We start from the raw sequence: 21,005 nt of genomic DNA, 5'->3' as shown, positions 1-21,005 counted from the left end.
ATCTAGTTTGTCCTCCTTTGAAAATGAAAAGGCCCAAACCTTCTTCAATTTGAGCACAGTTTAAGAAAAATAATTAGCGGGCCTAGCCCTTTGCTGCTAGCCCACATTAACCAAAAAACTTTTAAATGGGCCTAGCCATGGGATAATTAAATTTTAGGCTTTATAATTTGTGAGCTTTTTTTTCTATTTTCAACATTGTCGTGGTCATGGAAAGATAATATAAAGAAAAAAATGAGACAGGAGAAGAAGAGAGGGTATTTTAGTCATTAATTATTTGGAGTGACAAAATTAAAAATTAATGAAGTTTAGAATGACATTATTATAATTTCAAAATTCGGGATGACATTTTTCAAATTTGAAGGTTTGGGAGTGGCAAATAACCAATTTTTTCTAAAATAAAATATATATAATTAAAATGGATTTTTTTTATAATTAAAATGGATTTTTTTTATAATAAAAAATAATTTAGGGTTATTGGTGATTAAACTTCTAAGGTCTTCGTTTAATAATAACTATAAAATAAAATAATTTATATCTAAATTTTTTGAAAAATTACCATTGGTCTAAAAAAAAATCTCAAACCGCATCTTAATTCCGCGATTTGAAATTTTTAATTCAAACCGTGGAACTAAGATACGGTTTGGGTATATTTAATAAAAAGTTTGAATTCTGAATAGATTTAGAATTTTATATTTTAAGTTGGATATTAATAAATATCGGAATTAAAACCCACTCTTTTTTATTTTTTCTCTACACCAATTTCCACGTAATGCAAATTTGTTCAAATTAAAACCCAAAGTCAGAATTCATATTTCTCTTTTCCTTTTCTCTCTCTTTGCAAATTTCTGGGACTATCATGAGTTTCTCCTCTCTCCTCCAATAGGGTTAGAAGCATTGTAGGGGTATTATATAGCTATCTATTTTCTCATATGATTGTTTGTTGTGGGACTAAAGCAGAAAGTTAGATCCGGACAAAACCATGTTTTTTACAAATTACATGGAAACTAAAATGTTTATTTTTATATAAATTTATAAATGTTTATTTATTTTTTATTTTGTTTATAAATGTTTTCTTATTTTAATTAATTCCATTATTAAATCTCACGATATTTAATGAATACAATTACAAAAGATATTTATAATTTATAAAATAATAATTCATAATTCATATTATGTTACTATTTAATTAATTTAATTTAATTATTAATTATTTTATTAATAAAAGTAATTATATAATATCAAACATTTTAGAAAGAAATTAATTTTTTTCACAGCTAACTAATATCATGGTACAACCGAATACTCATTTAAGACACTTCCATAATTAATCATGTGTGTACCAGTATTCATGGGTTCTCATGTTTTCAAAAGTGGATTCTCTTTCTCGTCAATACTAATTTATGTATAATTCCGTGACAAAAACTAATTTCCGTATAATTCCGTGACAAAGGAACATGTCCTGAGGTATAAATTTAAAATAAAACTTATAGAAAAATAGCATATGGATTTTGAGATATTAGAAGGGCATATTTCTAATTTTCTATACTTCGTCCCTTGTGCATTTAATTTGTAAACACTAAACAAGCAGAATCAATCAAGGATGTCCTTTTGTAGGTCGGCCTAATATAGTATATCTGAATTCTTTTGAGTTCATATCTTCTACGCTACCTTAAATTTTGAGTTTGAAATCCGGACCATCCAATTAGAATTTCGATTTTCGATTTTCGATTTTCGATCGATTAAGCCTAAGTTAAAAAGGTGATTCAATTTTGAGTTTAGATTCGGACCATCAATCATACCTTCGATGATCCGAAGAGGGTCAAGGATCGATGCACAGTGCACTCGGCACCTACGTATTCAAACATTAATTACATCACCTTCAAAATGAAATATAATCAATATCATCTTTAGATTCGATCTTTACATTTTGACGCAATCAGTTTTTATATTATGTTGAACTTTATCATGAAATTTTTAGTTGAGCGTAAAACTAAATTGTCATAATATCTATCTTCTAATCATACTTTTTTGTAACCACTATATGTCACTTGTAATATATAAGCTTTTATAGATAAAAGTATTGACCGTTGTATCTCTCATTGAGGTGCATAATTTATTTCTACAAAGCGTAGTTTCTTTAATAATGATCTAAAAACAAACTTTATGGATAATACAAAAATAAAAATTTACCTCCCAATATAGTTTAGTTCGACACGTAGATTTCACTAGTGCTTTTAAATCTATGTGAAATTATTTTTTTCTTTAAATTTATTGTTTAATTTATTACTTTGATTTAGATTTTTTTTTCACGACTAGAGAGCTTGGTAAGGATAAATCCGAGAGATTATAAAAATAAATGTTTCGGCGTAAGGTGAGAGAGAAAGAAATAGATGGTCAGATTATCCAATTTACAACTTTTTAGTGCATACTAATATTGTGTCAGTTAGTTGCAATGAAGACATATTATAAGAAAATAAAAAAAAAATTCATACAAAATGACATATTTCTATAAAGAAAAAAAATACTCTGAAGGACATATATTTTTCAATCTTTTGACATATTTTCATAAAAAAAACCTCATACAAAATAACAAATAACATTCTTTTAAATGATATAAAAATGAAAAGAAATGAAGGCATGACCAATTAATTATCAATCAAATAAAAAAAACTTAAATGACATAATGGAAATAAATCAAGACTAAATTAGAAAAATGATACAATTTACATGTAGTGAGTACGTGCCTAAATAAATTTAGAATTCTACACTAAAAAACATAAAATAGATGCAAGAATCACAATATTTGATCAGAAGACTGATATTCAATCCGAAATTTCATCTTTTAATAAAAAAATGTTGACATATTAGGATATCTACGTGCTTAATATAAAAACGAAGATATGTCTGTGAAAGAAGATGTATGCTTTTGAGAGAATGAAAGATGTATTTAAAAAACAGATCTTTGGAAGGACGTTTGTTCCTATCATTTTTTATTATTTTAAGCATAAAAATCAAGAGTTATTACAAAGAATTTAAATTCATTCTTTTAATATTTCGAAATTTCTTTGTTACTATTCAGAGATTTGATTTTGGAAGTAATTTCTGTTAAATAAAAAAAAGTCTGTCTTTATTTTGAATTTCCCCCAAATTTTAGTGCATATGTGTTTACATGTGAAATACCAACATTATAAGGGTATCATCCAAACAATAGCATTTCTTTATTTTGGCAGCTCTATTTGAAAAGTGGCCCGCGGCAGATTCAGAATAAGAAGTAAAATTAGGATGTGATGTGCTTATCAAAAGAGTTTGATGAGTACACATTTAAAAAATTATCGGATTGATTTTGAATTACGAATCCAAACGGTTGAAATTCAATACTTCATGAGTGATACATATACATACAAAATTTTTAAAGTTTCAAATTTATTTAGCGTATGATCAAACAGTCAAAATAATGAATATTTTATAAAGTATTTTTTTTTAATTATTTTATGTATTAATTTTTATATACTAAATAAATTTGAAACTTTAAAATTTGTATATGTACACATATTATTTATGAAGTCTTTTAACTGTTTGAATTCGTATATATGTACACATATTATTCCGATTTTTTTAAAAATACCCATTTAATAAATAAATTAAATTAAAATATCCAAGTTTCAACAAAATTTATAAAAATACCCCAACCGCGGATTTTATCCGCGCTCCGGAATTTTTATTCCGGGGCGCGGATAAAATTCGCGCCCCGAAAAAAAAAAAAAAAAAAAAAATTTTTTTTGGTCCCGAGCGTGGATAATATCCGCGGGCCGAATTTTAAAATATTTTTTTTTTTTTTTTTTTTTTAGAGTCTGGAGAAAAAAAAATTATTTTTTTGGTCCAACTTTGTACCTCTGGTTAACATATCAAAACACCTTCAAAAATCATGAAAATTTACCGACATGCATTCTTGACTTCATAGAATAAGACTGTAAAGTTTCATACAAAATCTCAAAACAGATCGTGAGATATCGGCTCTCAAAAATTGCCCGAACTGCTGAAGGAGTGCTTCTGACCCCAACTTTGCACCTCTGATTAACATACCAAAACACCTTCAAAAATCATGAAAATTTACCGACATGCATTCTTGACTTCATAGAATAAGGCTGTAAAGTTTCATACAAAATCTCAAAACAGATCGTGAGATACCGGCTCTCAAAAATTGCCCGAACTGCTGAAGGAGTGCTTCTGACCCCAACTTTGCACCCCTGATTAACATATCAAAGCACCTTCAAAAATCATGAAAATTTACCAACATGTATTCTTGATTTCATAGAACAAGATTGTGAAATTTCATACAAAATCTCAAAGTTTTTGAGAGCCGTTACATACAAAATATCAAAGCACCGTTACATCTTCGGGCAATTTTTGAGAGCCGATATCTCACGATCTGTTTTAAGATTTTGTATGAAACTTTACAGTCTTATTATATGAAGTCAAGAATGCATGTCGGTAAATTTTCATGATTTTTGAAGGTGTTTTGGTATGTTAATCAGAGGTGCAAAGTTGGGGTCAGAAGCACTCCTTCAGCAGTTCGGGCAATTTTTGAGAGCCGATATCTCACGATCTGTTTTGAGATTTTGTATGAAACTTTACAGTCTTATTCTATGAAGTCAAGAATGCATGTCGGTAAATTTTCATGATTTTTGAAGGTGTTTTGGTATGTTAATCAGAGGTGCAAAGTTGGGGTCAGAAGCACTCCTTCAGCAGTTCGGGCAATTTTTGAGAGCCGATATCTCACGATCTGTTTTGGGATTTTGTATGAAACTTTACAGTCTTATTCTATGAAGTCAAGAATGCATGTCGGTAAATTTTCATGATTTTTGAAGGTGTTTTGGTATGTTAATCAGAGGTGCAAAGTTGGGGTCAGAAGTACTCCTTCAGCAGTTCGGGCAATTTTTGAGAGCCGATATCTCACGATCTGTTTTGAGATTTTGTATGAAACTTTACAGTCTTATTCTATGAAGTCAAGAATGCATGTCGGTAAATTTTCATGATTTTTGAAGGTGTTTTGATATGTTAACCAGAGGTACAAAGTTGGACCAAAAAAATAATTTTTTTTTCTCCAGACTAAAAAAAAAAAAAAAAAAAAAATTATTTTAAAATTCGGCCCGCGGATATTATCCGCGGTCGGGACCAAAAAAAATTTTTTTTTTTTTTTTTTTTTTTTTCGGGGCGCGAATTTTATCCGCGCCCCGGAATAAAAATTCCGGAGCGCGGATAAAATCCGCGGTTGGGGTATTTTTATAAATTTTGTTGAAACTTGGATATTTTAATTTAATTTATTTATTAAATGAGTATTTTTAAAAAAATCGGCATATTATTTATGAAGTCTTTTAACTGTTTGAATTCGTAGTTGGAAATCAATCCAACAGTAATCACCAAACCCTAGTTTTGCTCTCAGAGTAAGAATCCACGATCAGCACGAAAAAGAGTTGAAATAGCAACTTCTTGTATTTCTCTGCAAGCGAGAACAAGAGAGAGTTTAGACACGTCGATGGCGGCCATCGATCCCGTCGCGCTCGAACTCGTCGATTTCCTCAATGCCTCCCCCACTGCTTTTCACGCTGTTGGTAAAGCTAAACCCTTTTTCTATTCTTTTATTTTTATTTTTGTCTTTGGTTGTGCATAATCCGAGTTCTCCAGCTTTGGTTACAATGTTTGCATCCTTACAAATAGTTGACTTGTATGTTAACATAATTTGAGAAATTGCAAAGCTAGAGAGCAGCAAATGAAGTATGGATCTTGGAAGTGCTTACTTGGCTTTGCCTTGAAATTATGCATGTTGTGAACCGATGAATTGCAGATGAAGCTAAGAAGCGATTGAAGGAAGCTGGATTTGTGCACATATCTGAGAGGGAAGAGTGGGAATTAGAAACTGGGGGCAAGTATTTCTTCACTAGGAACCATTCCACCCTTATTGCCTTTGCAATTGGAAAGAAGTATGTGATCCTTTATGAGTGTTTTATGATTTTCTTTTATTGTATTTAAGGTATGTCAATTATTTGTGAATTGGGGAACCGTAACCCAAGTTCTCCAATGCGTTTCATGTTAGTTACATATTTTTATTGCCACTAACATAAGAACTTTGTAAAAGGCAACCTTTTATGAACTTTCTTGAAAATTTTTGAAGTATAAAAAAGAAAATGAAGTTCATACTTTCACATAAATAATAACCTAGCAATTTATCTTAGAGGAACTTTTTGAATCTATATTTATTTCTAAAGTATGTAGATTCCTTTATAAGTATTTTTTTTGTTCAGATATGTGGCTGGAAATGGCTTCTCTATTGTTGGAGCTCACACAGATAGCCCTTGTCTCAAAGTCAAGCCTGTCTCCAAGGTATCACTTTTAGTTTTACTGAATTTCAGTTAATCTGACTAACAATTAGTAATTTGTTTGTTTTGCACTTTTCTCTCTCACCTAAATGAGCAAAAAAGAAATTATTCTTATTGAAATTAGTTGAGTGTGCGATAAATGCATCTTTCATTTTGTGTTCTGAAAATCAATCTTATTCACACTGTCATCTCTCAAGCACATTTGGATGCTTTGTAGGCATCGTGTTGCTAAAGCAGGGAGAATTTTATTTTTGCATTATTATATCAGTGCCTTTCTCAGGGAATTAAGCTGTTTACAGAATATGTAAAATCTTATATTCTTTTGATTGAGTCTTAAAATCACCTTCTTTTTTGTTTAGGTGGCAAAAGGAGGGTATCTTCAGGTTGGAGTTCAGACATATGGAGGTGGATTGTGGCACACTTGGTTCGACCGAGATTTGGCCATTGCTGGTAGGGTAATTGTAAAGGAAAGCAAAGAAGGTTGTGTTTCCTACTCACATCGACTTGTGAGGGTTCGTGAACCGATCATGCGCATTCCCACTTTGGCTATCCATCTGGATAGGTATTAGTTGACACTGGATTTTTTTGTCTTAATAAAGTAATTGATTGTGCTTACCTGAAAAATGAAGAAAGCATACTGAGATAGTATTACACAGTTGAGGGTTAGTTCGGTACATAATTGATAAAAAAAGTGTTGGTTGCAAGATGGTAGTTCAATTACCCTGCAGTTACTGCTGGTGCATAATTCATAACAATCTCTGACTAGCAAGTTACTACCAGTACAGGAACTAGGTGGCTGCAGTATGCAGTCCACCTGCTCTGGCAAAGTACTCAATTTGGAAATTTGTCAAGAGAAGGTAAGAACTATAAAAGAAAATGAAGGTCAACCATATTCTAAGGGTTTGATAACATAATATAATTATGTAAATTTAACCTGAGAGAAAGCATTGTATCTACAGGTGTTCAAACGGTCGATTTGGTTGAAACTGAAGTAAAATAGTCAAACCAAACTTTTTTTCGGTTTTCAAAAATAGAACCGAACCAAACTGATTAAACTTATCAACCGATTAAGAACCAAACCGAACAAACCAAAGTAAATTTCGGTTTTTCGGTTCAAAGTAAAGTAAACCTATTGGTATCATTATTAACGGAAAGTATACATTTTCGTACACAAATTGTTCAATTCCATACAAAATATGTAGATGTTCTTAAATATTTAAACCAAAATAAAAGAAAGGGAGCGATGATTGAACCAAACAAAATATAAACCATACTCGAACCATTCTAATTTGGTTGGTTCGGTAGTCAGTTTTCAAAAGTCTAAACCGAACTGATCCATTTAAACCGAAAATTTTCGGTTCGGCTGAAAACCGAACAAACCAGGGGCGGATCTTAGTGTATTGGTAGGAAGGCTAAGCCACCCCTATGATTTTAAAATTTTAATTAAGTATTTTGAAATTTAATTGAATTTTTTTTTTAAACGTTTTATATAGTCTAGCCACCCTCAATAAATATCAAATGTTTGCTTGTAGCCTAGTGGTTAGAGCTCTACTTTATGGTTGAGAGGGCACATTGTGCATTTTAATTTTAGTCCCCCCTATAAAAGTTTCTAGTTCTGCCCCTGGAACAAACCGAACCGTTTGAACACCCCTAATTGTATCTAGTACTCAAAAGCATATGCTAAGTATTATGAAATCAATATCTCGTATTTAGGCGCTAATAACTTCCATAATTGTTTGATTTGTAGGAATGTAAATTCAGAAGGCTTCAAAATTAACACACAGAGTAATCTTGCACCCATGCTGGCAACATCTGTAAAGGTGATTTTAATGTTTTGGTCCTTTTTTGGCTCTATTTTCAATTGCACAGTGCAGATCGGGAGATTTGGGTTAGAAGATGGACTGTTTCTGACTACAAACTTGAGTGGTTCAAATGAAGTACCTTCAGAGTTATAAATGAAAAAAAAATCTCAATTCAGCTACTACTTAAAGATGCATATGTCATATACTTGTATTGCTGCAAAATTAATTCCAGTACTATCTATGTCAATTCCCATAATAAGGGTAACTGTCAGATTATTCTGTTGCTTCCTTTTGACACCATGTTGGCTAATCACAGAAAAATTGATTGTTAGATATCTGAATTGATACATCCACAGTAAGTGATGGTCTAATATCTATTATGAAAATCCTCAAATCTTATACCACACTCTACCATTACTACCTCTTCAGTGCAGATATGTACTAAGTAAAATCTGTTAGACAATGATTGATAAACAACAACTGTTTTCAAACTAAAACAAAATGGAGAATAATGCAATGCCAATATAGAAAATTCAATTCCCATAAAAAGGATAACTATAAGATTATTCTGTTGCTTCCTCTTGATACCATGTTGACTAGTCGCTGAAAAACTGAGACTGTTGGATATCTGAATTGATACATCACAGTAAGAGATGGTCTAATAACTATTATGAAAATCCTCAAATCTTATACCACACTCTACCATTACTACCTCTTCAGTGCAGATATGTACTAAGTAAAATCTGTCAGACACACAATGATTGATAAACAACAACTGCTGTCAAACTAAAACAAGAGGGAGAAAAATGCAATGCCAATATAGAAAAGTCAACTAGCTGTACCTATTCCCTTGAAAAATGAACTGATACAATCTTTTTCCTTCATGTTGTTTGAAGGCTGAAATACAAAAATTAGCAGAAGAAAGTGGTCCCACTGAGTCAAAGGATAAGAAAATTGCAGATAAGAAGAAACATCATCCGTTGTTTTTACAGGTAACTCTCAAGATTTTCTTATTTTAGTTTTCACGCAACAAATCAAAATTTCTTAGGTATTTGGTTGTATTTGGAAACTGTTTTGACCAAAAATTATTGGTTGTCTGTGCCTTACTGACCACATTTCTGGTGCTGCAAAAGAAAGTTTCTCCTTTTGATACTTGATTTCTGTATCTTTGGTTTACATTACTGTATTTCTGCTTATTTCTGATTAGTTGGGGGTTCAAACATGTACAGAGCCATCAGTCAGAAAATAACAAAATGAAACTAAAACCTAATCATATTCTGGACTTGACCGGCATTGGCTTACCAGTAGAAAATTAGGTTAAGACCATCTTAATTTTAGGTACAAGCTGTTCTAATCGTGATCTTGGTTTTTTGTTTTGATATAGTTAGTTGCTAAGGAGGCATCTTGTGAGCCAGAAGATATTTGTGACTTCGAAATACAGCTTTGTGATACACAACCAAGCGCTGTTGCTGGTGCCATGAAAGAGTTCATTTTCTCTGGGAGGCTTGACAATCTTTGCATGTCTTTCTGCTCTCTAAAAGTATGCTTTAGTTGATTATTTTGCTTATCTATCTATTTATTTATTTGTTGGCTAGTGTCAATAGTCAATACAATGTAAGTTTCTCCCAAAAAATACCATTTCTGTTCAGTCCCTTTCTATAAACATGCGTGGCAACCCAAAATTTTCGGTTTTGTAATGACTGCTGATAATAGGTAAGCCTGAATACTCTTGAGTAAAGAAAGAATAGAAAGTTATGGAGGATTGAACACAAACATGCGTTTGCAGTATTATATGGGCTTTTACCAAGAGAAAGCATGGAAATGTAATTCCCTTGTCCTTCCCAGGAGTACCAATAATTGTGTATTTCAATTTCAGTCATTAATAGATTCGACATCTGGGGAAGGTTCTCTTGATGATGAGGTGAGTGTGAGGATGGTGGCTTTGTTTGACCATGAAGAGGTTGGATCTGACTCAGCACAAGGGGCTGGCTCTCCAGCAATGCTTGATGCTCTTTCAAGGATAACTGATTTCTTCAGCCCTTCTGGCACCAAGGTTATATATAGTGCAAAGATAAGCAGGCATAAATGTTGCATTGTTAATACTCCCATTTGAAACTTTGTACCTACAATATTGGAATTGAATGCATGACCACCTGGGCTCCAAATGATTGATATCTTCTTGGGTTGGAATTTTAACTACAGCTACAACCGCTGATGCTTGTATGATATGGTTTGAGTTGGAAAAAGCTTCGTTTAGATCATTAATAGCCATAATTAGGCCTAAATCATCCAACTTAGTGCCTCGAATAAATAAGATAAATAACAAGCTAATAGTTTAGGATCAATTTCTGACGTTGAAATTTGAGCAGTACAACAATACTGGTAGACATTAACATATTGTTGGAATCTGGTGCTTTCATACTACATTTTTTTTTTTTTTCCCCCAAACAATGAATAAGCTGATGTTGCAGTAGATGGTGTAATAATGGATCTCTTTTCTTAGATGCTTGAGAAAGCAATTCAGAGAAGCTTTGTTGTTTCTGCTGACATGGCCCATGCCCTACACCCCAACTACGTGGTAAGTTCATATGTTTGTAACACTAGATTATGTAATTAGACCTACTTCAGTTGTATTAACCCCAAATAAAGAGATGTTAGTGGGTTATTACTTATTACTGTGTTAAAGCAATCACTTCACTTTTTTTTTTTTTTTTTTCTTTCTGGCAACTAGTTGGTGCTTTCGTTCTTTGTAGGGTTTACAGATACCACAAAAAATGAGTTTTTCTTTTCTTTATTAGATGCTATAATGGGCATTTGTAAAATCCTTGGAAAAACTAAGGGCAAAAAATGGCTGAAAGTATAGTCAAACCACTCTAAAGAGTATATGCCAGTTCACCTAAATTTGATTTGAAGATTTTGAAAATTCTATAGTTTTCACCTTACTATTCAGTGGCGGAGCTTGAGCTAAACAAATGGGGAGGCTGGAATATAATTATCTTAATTAAACCACGCTATTGTATATCAAGTTTGAGTGCCGAAATGATAATTTTATAACATAATCATGGTTTTTTTTCTCCTTGTTCTCCTTGTGCAGTGGATCTTATATCCACATGTCCTCGTTCATGTATAATCCTTATTTGTGAATCTTTTACTTTTATAACTTCATATTGGTAGGATAAACATGAGGAAAACCATCAGCCAAAAATGCATGGTGGTCTGGTGATAAAACACAATGCAAATCAGCGATATGCCACTAATGCCATCACCTCATTTATCTTTAGGGAGATTGCAGAGAAGCACCAGTTGCCTATTCAGGTATGATTCATTATTCTGTTATCGCACCTTGTACTCTGATGGCACTTACCAGAATAAATAGCAAGTCCTAGTTTGCTAGAATTTTTTTTTTTTATATATATAGAAAGGTGGAGGTCTAGCCTTCCAACTTCTATTTAATTGTTCATAAAGAACCCTCCATCCGGATTTCAAACCCATGACCTTCCACATGGGTGGACGTGTCTTTGCCACTAGACCAAATGACTAGTTCTTTAGTTTGCTAGAATGTTATTAAGCTGATCACACATTGAGCCCAAATATACGTTCAGAACATTACTTCTATTTTCATTTCATTTATTTTGGCAGGATTTTGTTGTTCGAAATGACATGCCATGTGGTTCAACCATAGGCCCAATATTAGCAAGTGGCATTGGGATCCGTACAGTGGATGTTGGAGCACCACAGTTGTCAATGCACAGCATCAGGGAGATGTGTGCAGTGGATGATGTGCGGCATTCTTATGAGCATTTCAAGGCATTCTTTAATGAATTTTCAGAGTTAGATGCCAAGATCAAGGTTGACTTATAGTTGCATTGTAGTATGAATGCACTTGTCATACTTTATTGCCTTTCTTAATTGCTGACAATAATGCGAACAAAATAAATTTTTTTATGCCATCTAGAACAAGGAGATAAATGGGGCCACAAATTTTCTTTTCTGCAAGATTCCTTTTTTTTTTTTTTGTAATGTTCTCTCTTCTAATGCTATTTTGCTGCTGTTGTTTTAGTTGCAACATGCAGGTTTACACTAGTATTGTAAAGAATGATCGACTAGACTAATGAGTTGCCAATTAGTCGTAAATAGTAGTCTTACTGCCACGAAGAGTGCATGTTCTGAGGTATTGTAAAGATATTGCAAGTCTGATTAATTGATTGCTAAACCTGATTAGTTGGTTGTCAAGATCAGCTAGTTAGTGTGAAATTAAAAGAAATATATTGCCAAGTACAATACGTCAAGTAGGAAATTAAATATTGAGCGGGAGACATTTGTCATCCTCTTATTTTAAAAAAATTGTATAAGTATTTGAGTGATTAAAAATAATTATAAGATGAGGAGGGTTCAAATGCACCCAAATGCACTCTATCTTTTATCTCTATTTTCAAAATCAAAACAGTCAATCCGAACCGTTAGATGTGATCTATATATTAAGATGTGCTTGGATACCAAATTTTATATTTTTTGAAATTTTTTTACTATTTATTAAGCCACTTTGAAAATCACTGATCCAATGGTCCAGAAAATGTAAAATCAGCGATTTTCAATGTGGCTTAATAAATAGTAAAAAAATTTCAAAAAATGTAAAATTTGGTCTCCAAGCACATCTTAATATATAGATCGCATCTAACGGTTCGGATTGACTATTCGGACTTTGAAAATGGAGAAAAATGATTTGAAATATAGGGTGCATTTGAACCCTCCTCTTATAAGATTATGTCTTTTTTAAATCAAATTATACACAATTTCACGTACTATTATCATTCTTTATATAATAAAATGTAGTAAATACTTCTTACTAGGTGTGATAAATATACTCTATTCAACCAATTTGTTTATGTTGATATAAAAAATAACATGAAAGCTTGTCCGTAAAGTTTCTTTTAAACAAGCAGAACGATTAGGTATTATGTCCTTCCATCGTAAGCATTTCATTTTTGCAATACTGGCTAGCGCAGGTGATTGAAATTGATATATTTAGGAGAGCCGGGAAGAAAAACATAGATAAACAATTGTCGAGTGACAATACAAGTTTGTTTCTTTTTTCTTTTTTCTAGTCTGCAAGAGGAATGATAAACGGCTAGTTTTTTATCGGAAAAAAAACACGTAATAATATTTTTTTTGTTAAAGATTAGAAACATAAAAATGCACAATCCAGCCCGAAAAAAAAAAAAAAAAAAAAAAAAATCAGTTTTTCAGAGGTCGGTCCATTATTCAATTGATTTTGAAAATTGAATAATAGACCAGACTTATAGTTGAATAAGATATTTTCAATCTTTTGTCGGTTGTCATCCGGTTCTCCATCAAAAGAAAAGAATGGCCGTCATTATTTATCTTTTTAAAAAATAAGACAAGTAATCCATAATTGATTTTAAGAATATGTCTATTCTTATAGTTTATTAAGATTGTGCTCCATAAAAATATTTTTAAAAAATGAGACAAAATTTATTCATTTTCTCTACAATCTAATTTAAAAGAGAAATGATTCATTTAAAAAGTAGAAGTAAAATATTTTCCTCTTCCTCTTTATAAAGTTGGGGAACTAGTAAATTTTCAGTTTTTTTCTTCTTCTTTCCACCTCTTCACTCCTGGAGCAAGGCCCAAAAGACAAAATGGATACGACACAAACTATCACGTAACACATTGTTATGTCCGAAGTCGGAAGTGTAGAGAATGACAACATATACATGTTTAACTAAATAATTTTCGTATGTACATGCCATTTCAGGGATGAATTTAGCGGTTTCTATTTAGAAAAGGAGAATATATTTAAGAAAACTGGCTTAAGACTAATGATTCCTCGGAAATCAAAGAGGCAAACAGCTAATAGCCTAACACTCAACATCAAAAATGAAAAACGGAAACAAAGTTGACGTAAAGGAAGAGAAAAATTTATCCCCTACCACAGTACTTCCAAGTCCGTTTCCATTTTGTAGAATGCACAACCAGAAAATGCAATCACTTTTATTTTAAATTAAACGCTCAGTTTGTAATGCTTAGTACCAGGGACATCTAGATAAATTTCAACAATTCGCAACTAAAAAGCCACCCCCTAAAATCTCAATAAATGCTTAACCCTGAGCTGTACCAATTATTTTAAATTAATATAACAACAAGGCAATTGGACAAAGTCAATGAGAGATTACAGCTAAAGATTTGTCAAGGGATTAAATGTGATTGCAGCAACAGGAAAATGTTGGTACAAATAAGAATTATGCGCCAAAATCTCTCATTATTCAAAAACTGAATCCAGCAGATTTCTTGAGCCCAAAAAAGCCGATTAAGTTAACACAAAAAAATGTGGGTTTGAAAACCCCCGAGTCAATTTATCATACTAAATAACCAGTACACCTACCCGGTTTTGGGTAACAGGCTGCAAATTTTGGTTCAGAAAACTGCCTCAAGAGAGAGTCTTCTGGACCTCTACAGTGACTTCTTTTGGAGGCTTCTCAGCATGAAGGTTAGCAACCAAACCTTTCTTTGAGTAGTACTCAATCACCTGTAAAACACAGTTTCCACAAACAAAATCTGTTAGCATATTTCACAAATAGCAATAAATTTACCAGTTACAAAGAGTGTGACATAGCATACAGGTTCCGTCTGTCTGTGGAAAGCTTCAAGCCTTGATTTGAGAACCTCCGCTGTGTCATCTTTCCTTTGCATTAATGGCTCACCAGTTACCTTCAGATTTGAAAGATATAATCAGAAAAGAGAACATGTCTGCAATCAAATAATCAAATAATATAACATTATACCAGAGAATAACTTCACCTGTACTTCGTAATGCTAGAAAGCATCATAAACCCACTTAAAGCCCATTAAGAAATAAAATGCATACAAACTTAATTGCTTTAACAGTTATTATCTAAGCTCCTCCATTCTATTCTTATTCAAAGTTGTCTGGAGTTACCCCCGCCACCATACTGTTACTCTCTAGATAACTGCCAGAGGGATAGTTTCAATTAGGGGTGATTAATGAGCGAGCATGAGCGAGTTAGGGTATGCTCATGCTCGCTCATTAAGTAAATGAGCGAGTTGTTAATGAGCGAATTTAAATGAGCGGATAAATGAGCGAGTTGTAAATGAGCGAGTTTTTAATGAGCGAGTTATGAGCGGCTCACGAGTTATGACTTATGACTCATAACAAAATTATATAGTGTGCCCACGCATAACAAAATTTGTTAAAAGTCATCATAACAAAATCCAACAAATTGTCATAATTCATTTAAATGAGCGAGTTGTTATGATTATTACTTGTTTTGGGCTTTAGGCGGAGGTTTTGGTTCTGCCGATTTACAAAAAAAAAATGAATATGAAACTATGAATATTAGTATATTATACACGATTAAATGTTACATTGTGCTCACTATATTACACAGGATCAAATATGAAACTATGCTTACTATCTATCAATCTTAATGAGGCAAGGTTGATGTTACACATAATTACATAGGATTAAATGTGGCAAGGATTAGATGTGGCAAATGCTTAATGAGCGAGTTATGAGCGAGTTGGGTCATGCTCATGCTCGCTCATTAAGTAAATGAGCGAGTTGTTAATGAGCGAGTTTAAATGAGCGGATAAATGAGCGAGTTTAGACGAGCTTTTAATGAGCGAGTTATGAGCGGCTCACGAGTTATGAGCGATTTACTCACCCCTAGTTTCAATACAGGAGCACAGTATTTCTTATATAGTTGGAAAATATCCACAATAAATGTGACAGTATTACTCATTTCGCTGCCGCACACATAAGAAGTCAAGAATTGTTCAATTCATTCTGCGATCTACTAAAGATATTAAAAACTATCCAGCATTCCTTACAAGAACCCAAAATATTTTTGTATTCATATTTGCAAGCAACACCCACCACAAGTTGGTACCATATAAAAGGAAAATCAATCTACTATCACCAACACTTGCCCCTAATTTTATCAACTCTATTTTTCTAAATCAAAATTTACATTAGGCCAAGCAGCCTCTTTTGTATTGAGGTTTCGTGTTTATATGATTAAGAACTAACTAAGAAGCAATTTGGGTAAGCTAAGTATCAAAAATTTAGATAGCTTTACAAATTTTTATTCGACTAAGCTTGGTTCTATGATCCAATACTTCTGTACCATTTGCTATAAATAAATAGAAGTGCTTTCTCTGGTTTGGTAATACAGTAGGTATAATTCCCGGAAGGAGATCACCTGCCCCCCGGGGTGCATGAAAATTCTGCCCCCTCAGTCACTGCCGGGTGGGGCCGGTCACTGTTAAAGGGGCTGGTCACTGTTAATTTTTGAACTGGGGGCCCACCGACAGTGACTCTGGGGACAAGAATTATTCGGTCTCATAATTCCCATGAATGAATTTAAAAGCACCAAACAATCAGGAGGACAATACAATAAAAAAGGAGAGTTGCTCTAATGTACTTACATCATCAATGCCCGGAACCTTGGGACGGTTGAACTTGTTATGGTAACTTCTGCCACTAGCAGCATGGATCCAACGACCTGTAATCCTTTCCTCCAAGATTGCATCATCAATTGCGAAGTTGAGCACCTTGTCAATTTTGGTGCCTTGCTTTGACAACATGTCATCAAGCTACATTACCATAAACTTCCAAAATTACTAAGCCAAACTAGCCATAGCTTAACAATATTGCTTATTTTATCAATACAAATGGAACGTTTAATGAAACACATTAAAAGAAGCACAAGTGCACAACTATGGGTGCTGTTCCAGACCAGTTTGATGAAATTTTAACACCCAATAATTTGGCATCCTTGCTTCAAACATGCACAGTTCATTCATGAAACATAAGTACATAGAAAATAAGGTGAAAGCCATATAGAAATCAATCCAAATTTCTTGACAAAAATACAATATTGAACTAGTCAGGTTCCAGGACCTGAGCCTCAAAATGATTCAACAAATTTTCTTAAAACAACAACCAAAGCATTACTACCAGTCATCAGATTTCATGTTCCGTGTTTGAAATTTATAAGCCTCAATTGATTCACAGAATGAAAGAAATCCTGGGCAGCCAAAAAGTGACCAAAAAGAAACAGCTTTTGAGAAGGGTTCAGTATTGATCAGTAGGTCTCCAGAATGAGCCTATACACTGATCTATACTGACATTTAACTGCTAACTTTCTAGGTTTACCTTTTGCGCTTGCACAACAGTCCTGGGAAACCCGTCAAGAATGAAACCCTTTTGGCATGATGGTTTCTTCATTGCTTCGTCAATAACCCCAACAACCAGGTCATCTGACACAAGCTCTCCCTGAAACAGTAAGTTAACCCAAAGTAAAATAAAGATAAAAACAGAAGAACCCTTCCATGCATGAAATAAGAAAAAACATGTCAAACAGATGTTTTCTACTTTGGGTCCTAGCAAAACACAACATGTTCCTTCATTGTTTCGTCTGTTTGTTTGAGTTTACTCATTGTGCCCTGTAAACACTATAAATGTCTTCTTTAACCCTGATAAATGAGAAATTTCATGAAGATTCCCAATACCCCTATCTAGAGCAAAACAGTGAAGTTGGCTTAAGCACACTTCAAATGGAATGGAAAGCCAGCAAGGTGTATAACTACCCTTATAGAAGAAAGTTTCATCTTTTACCAGACCAGGCATATCCTATGTTTTGTATTGCATGTCTGGAGGAAGTACAAAGGTTCATGTCCTATTTATAACGGATTGGTCTAACAGGCTGAAAGCAAACTAAAAGAAACAATTACATCTTGGGTTTCTGCAGGGGCACACAAAATTCCCATTATTTTGCTTCAATATAACCACACCCACAGAAACTACCTCAAAAGTGGTCTCCTAGACCTATAAAGGGCCTATTATCTTATTCTTATATTTCTTCTTCAAATACCATGTCTTCAATCTGCCAGTTATTAAATTTTCTTTAAATTTTTGTTAGAATATCAAAGAAAAGATGGAAGTACCCTGTCCATTGTCTCCTTAGCTTTAATTCCAAGAGGGGTTTTAGCAGCAACAGCAGCTCTGAGCATATCACCAGTTGCCAGGTGGCAGAGGCAGAACTCATCCTTGATAATAGGTGATTGAGTACCCTTTCCTGATCCAGGTGGGCCTACAGCAAAAGAAATCCAACATTCAATTTCTTGAAGTTTATCATTTTCTTTTCTTCAAAACAAATCAAATTGGCCGATAAGAGGACAAATTAGTGTCAATGACAAACAGATACAGGCCTCAAGTATTAATACGGAAAATGACACAGCTTCTTTCAAAATGCTTTATGTTATGCAAACCAGCGCTGTAAAAAACGGTCTTAACGGCCGTTTAATCGTTAACGGCGGCCAAACCATTACGAATATATTTAACAGATGCATGTTTGCAGATGAAAATGATTAATCGGCCGTTTTACCATTTAATCATCCGTTTATTCCCGTTTATTCCCATTTATTTCTATTTAATCCAGTAAATATTTATTTTTCACATTGACTTTTTTTCTGCGATAGTGTGTGATAATAAGTTTTATAAATCATGTTTTGTAATTTTATTTGTGCTTGGACATACATCCAATATTTTTTATATATGTTTTTCCTTCTTGCTTACTTTGTAATTGATTAATTCTTCTATTATTTATATACCATATTTTTCTTACTTACTGATGTAATTTTTTTTTTAATTAGTACGACATGTTCATTTATGAAACTAACTTGTTATCATAAACTAAATTTAGTGACTTTATGTTGGAATGTTTCATTCTTTCAAATAATATGTTATTAGTATTTAAAAATGCTTAATTCTTGAATTTATTTTTCATTAAATAAATGTGTTACTTACACATGAAAATTCTTACGCATTAAGAAAATATAAACGTAATGTCATGTTATAATAATGGAACTAAGTTAAATTAAGTTTATTTGATAAGCTTAATGAGTTAAATAAATTATGATATATATACATAAATTAAAAAAAAAGAGTTAAATTGTCCATATAATTTCGATTAATTGGCTGCATATCGATTAATCGCTTGGTGGTACCCCATCTGTCCGACGACCGCATACCGTTATTTACAACACTGATGCAGACAGCATGTCAAAGGGTCAATCATCACCTTGTCACCAGCCAACTACCATGTACCAACCTGTCTTCTCCCTTCCACATCCTCCCAAAAATCTGAACTCCACTTAAATTATGGATAATGATCAGGCATAAGATCTCTCCAGGCTCACTTTATGGCGCAACCCATCTTGTAAAGGTGACATTTATGGAACTTATAATAGGTGATTTTCGAACCTAGTCTTTCCATAGTAGATTTATAGGTTCTTGTAATTAGGGATGTTAGACAATGACCACTATTTAACTAAATACATGTAATGAAAGCTTTGTACCCCATCTCTTTGCAAACTCTTTCTTTTTGGTCAATAAAATTTTCCCAAGTATACTATTCAACTACTTAACAAAATATCTTCCAGTTAATTTTTTGGGTCTGGAAGTTATAAAAAATGACTGACTATGCATGCATGCGGAAGGAGAAGAACATTAGCTCTAACCAAGTTTGCATGCCAATTTGCAGCTTCCTTAAAGTATACGGCAAAAACATCTGAGTTGACCTCAGATTAAGTACGAGGAAATATTATCTCCCCCTCTAACTTGTGTGTTTATATCTTCCAGTTTATTTTTTGGGTCTGGAAGTTATAAAAAATGACTGACTATGCATGCATGCGGAAGGAGAAGAACATTAGCTCTAACCAAGTTTGCATGCCAATTTGCAGCTTCCTTAAAGTATACGGCAAAAACATCTGAGTTGACCTCAGATTAAGTACGAGGAAATATTATCTCCCCCTCTAACTTGTGTGTTTGTGATATTGATATAAATTGGCAAAAAAAAAAACAGCTCCAATTAAGAAGGATTTTGTCGCTGAGTACCATAAAAAAATTGTCACAGGATCGAATCACAGATCTCTTACAGAAAAAGAAAAGTTCCACCCCAATCCCATCATAATTCACTTCAAACTAGCTTATACTTCATTTCTTGATTGGATATTCCACTGAAAGATCAAGTGGAAAAAAAAAAAAGACTTGCAAAACTTATAAATCCAACTAAACCACCTCAGATCTCCCTATACACCAAATACAACGAAGGATCTGATCTATTTCGAAGAGAGAATGTACCAATGAGAATGAGGCGCTTGTCTGGCTTAGAGGAGCACTTCATACGACGGAGAAGCTCCGTCATCAGCTCCAGCGAAGGAACATCCTCTAAATTTGCCATGGTCTCCCTCTCGCTCCTCTCGCTCCTCTCGCTCTGTAGATAGCGAAGGCAACAGCTCTTTGCTAGAGGTCTAAAATAAAGGGACGAATTCGCAAAAGCAAAGAGAGTGCGGTTGGGCCGGTGTTGCGTTATTTCCAAGGACGAGGCAGCGGTATGTTGTTCTGCCGGAACAGTCAACAAAGGTACTTGAGTCTTCGTTAGGGTTTGGGACGCAAGATCGTCTGCGGCGGAACATGTGCCGCTATATTGTGAAGCAGATCTCATGTAAATTCTCTCCCATTGCAATGAACAACGTAGTGGACAATTAGCATGGAAGACACAATGCAATTATCAAAATCGTCTTTAATTTATCTTAAACCATAAATTATGGCAATATTTCACATAAAATGTTTCTTTACTATTGGATTCTCTCTTTTGTATTATTGGAATTGAATATAATTAATATTTTGACAAGCATAATTATAACCTTTCAATAGAAAAAATTGCGACTGTTTTTCATAGTTTTGAAGAAAATCAACTTCAAAAAAATATGAATTGCTTGA

The 21,005-nt window shown here is 33.3% G+C and overlaps 2 protein-coding genes across 2 annotated transcripts; one reads left to right on the top strand and one right to left on the bottom strand.

Annotated features, from left to right (window-relative positions):
- Window positions 1-5,422: 5,422 nt before the first annotated feature.
- Window positions 5,423-12,136, top strand: LOC144545695 (Zn-dependent exopeptidases superfamily protein). Its single transcript, XM_078294247.1, has 11 exons — window positions 5,423-5,612; window positions 5,846-5,981; window positions 6,303-6,381; window positions 6,737-6,939; window positions 8,125-8,197; window positions 9,076-9,171; window positions 9,564-9,719; window positions 10,056-10,232; window positions 10,683-10,757; window positions 11,354-11,494; window positions 11,819-12,136. The coding sequence occupies exons 1-11, from the start codon at window positions 5,537-5,539 to the stop codon at window positions 12,038-12,040; spliced, it is 1,434 nt and encodes a 477-aa protein (XP_078150373.1). The 5' UTR covers window positions 5,423-5,536; the 3' UTR covers window positions 12,041-12,136.
- A 2,246-nt stretch (window positions 12,137-14,382) lies between these two features.
- Window positions 14,383-20,627, bottom strand: LOC144545678 (adenylate kinase 4). The gene is made up of 6 exons (XM_078294233.1): window positions 20,364-20,627; window positions 18,167-18,312; window positions 17,376-17,495; window positions 16,646-16,813; window positions 14,819-14,908; window positions 14,383-14,726 (listed from the first exon to the last, which is right to left on the bottom strand). Exons 1-6 carry the CDS (start codon window positions 20,461-20,463, stop codon window positions 14,628-14,630), a joined length of 723 nt encoding a protein of 240 aa, XP_078150359.1. The 5' UTR covers window positions 20,464-20,627; the 3' UTR covers window positions 14,383-14,627.
- Window positions 20,628-21,005: the final 378 nt, after the last annotated feature.

The sequence above is a fragment of the Carex rostrata genome, chromosome 2 (assembly GCF_964058835.1).
Source record: "Carex rostrata chromosome 2, lpCarRost1.2, whole genome shotgun sequence".
Lineage (NCBI taxonomy): Eukaryota > Viridiplantae > Streptophyta > Magnoliopsida > Poales > Cyperaceae > Carex > Carex rostrata.
Note: the sequence above shows the minus strand (reverse complement) of the source record. Positions and strands in the feature narration are given on the sequence as shown.

Bases quoted from the DNA above. Each gene is read 5' to 3' on its own strand.
- LOC144545695 (XM_078294247.1), top strand. From the start codon at position 5,537: ATGGCGGCCATCGATCCCGTCGCGCTCGAACTCGTCGATTTCCTCAAT. The intron at 10,758-11,353 runs GTAAGTTCATAT...TCATATTGGTAG, and splicing joins CCCTACACCCCAACTACGTG to GATAAACATGAGGAAAACCA. The intron at 11,495-11,818 runs GTATGATTCATT...TTATTTTGGCAG, and splicing joins AGCACCAGTTGCCTATTCAG to GATTTTGTTGTTCGAAATGA.
- LOC144545678 (XM_078294233.1), bottom strand. From the start codon at position 20,463: ATGGCAAATTTAGAGGATGTTCCTTCGCTGGAGCTGATGACGGAGCTT. The intron at 16,814-17,375 runs GTAAACCTAGAA...ATGGTAATGTAG, and splicing joins CTGTTGTGCAAGCGCAAAAG to CTTGATGACATGTTGTCAAA. The intron at 14,909-16,645 runs GTAAGTACATTA...TCAAATCTGAAG, and splicing joins AGGTTCCGGGCATTGATGAT to GTAACTGGTGAGCCATTAAT.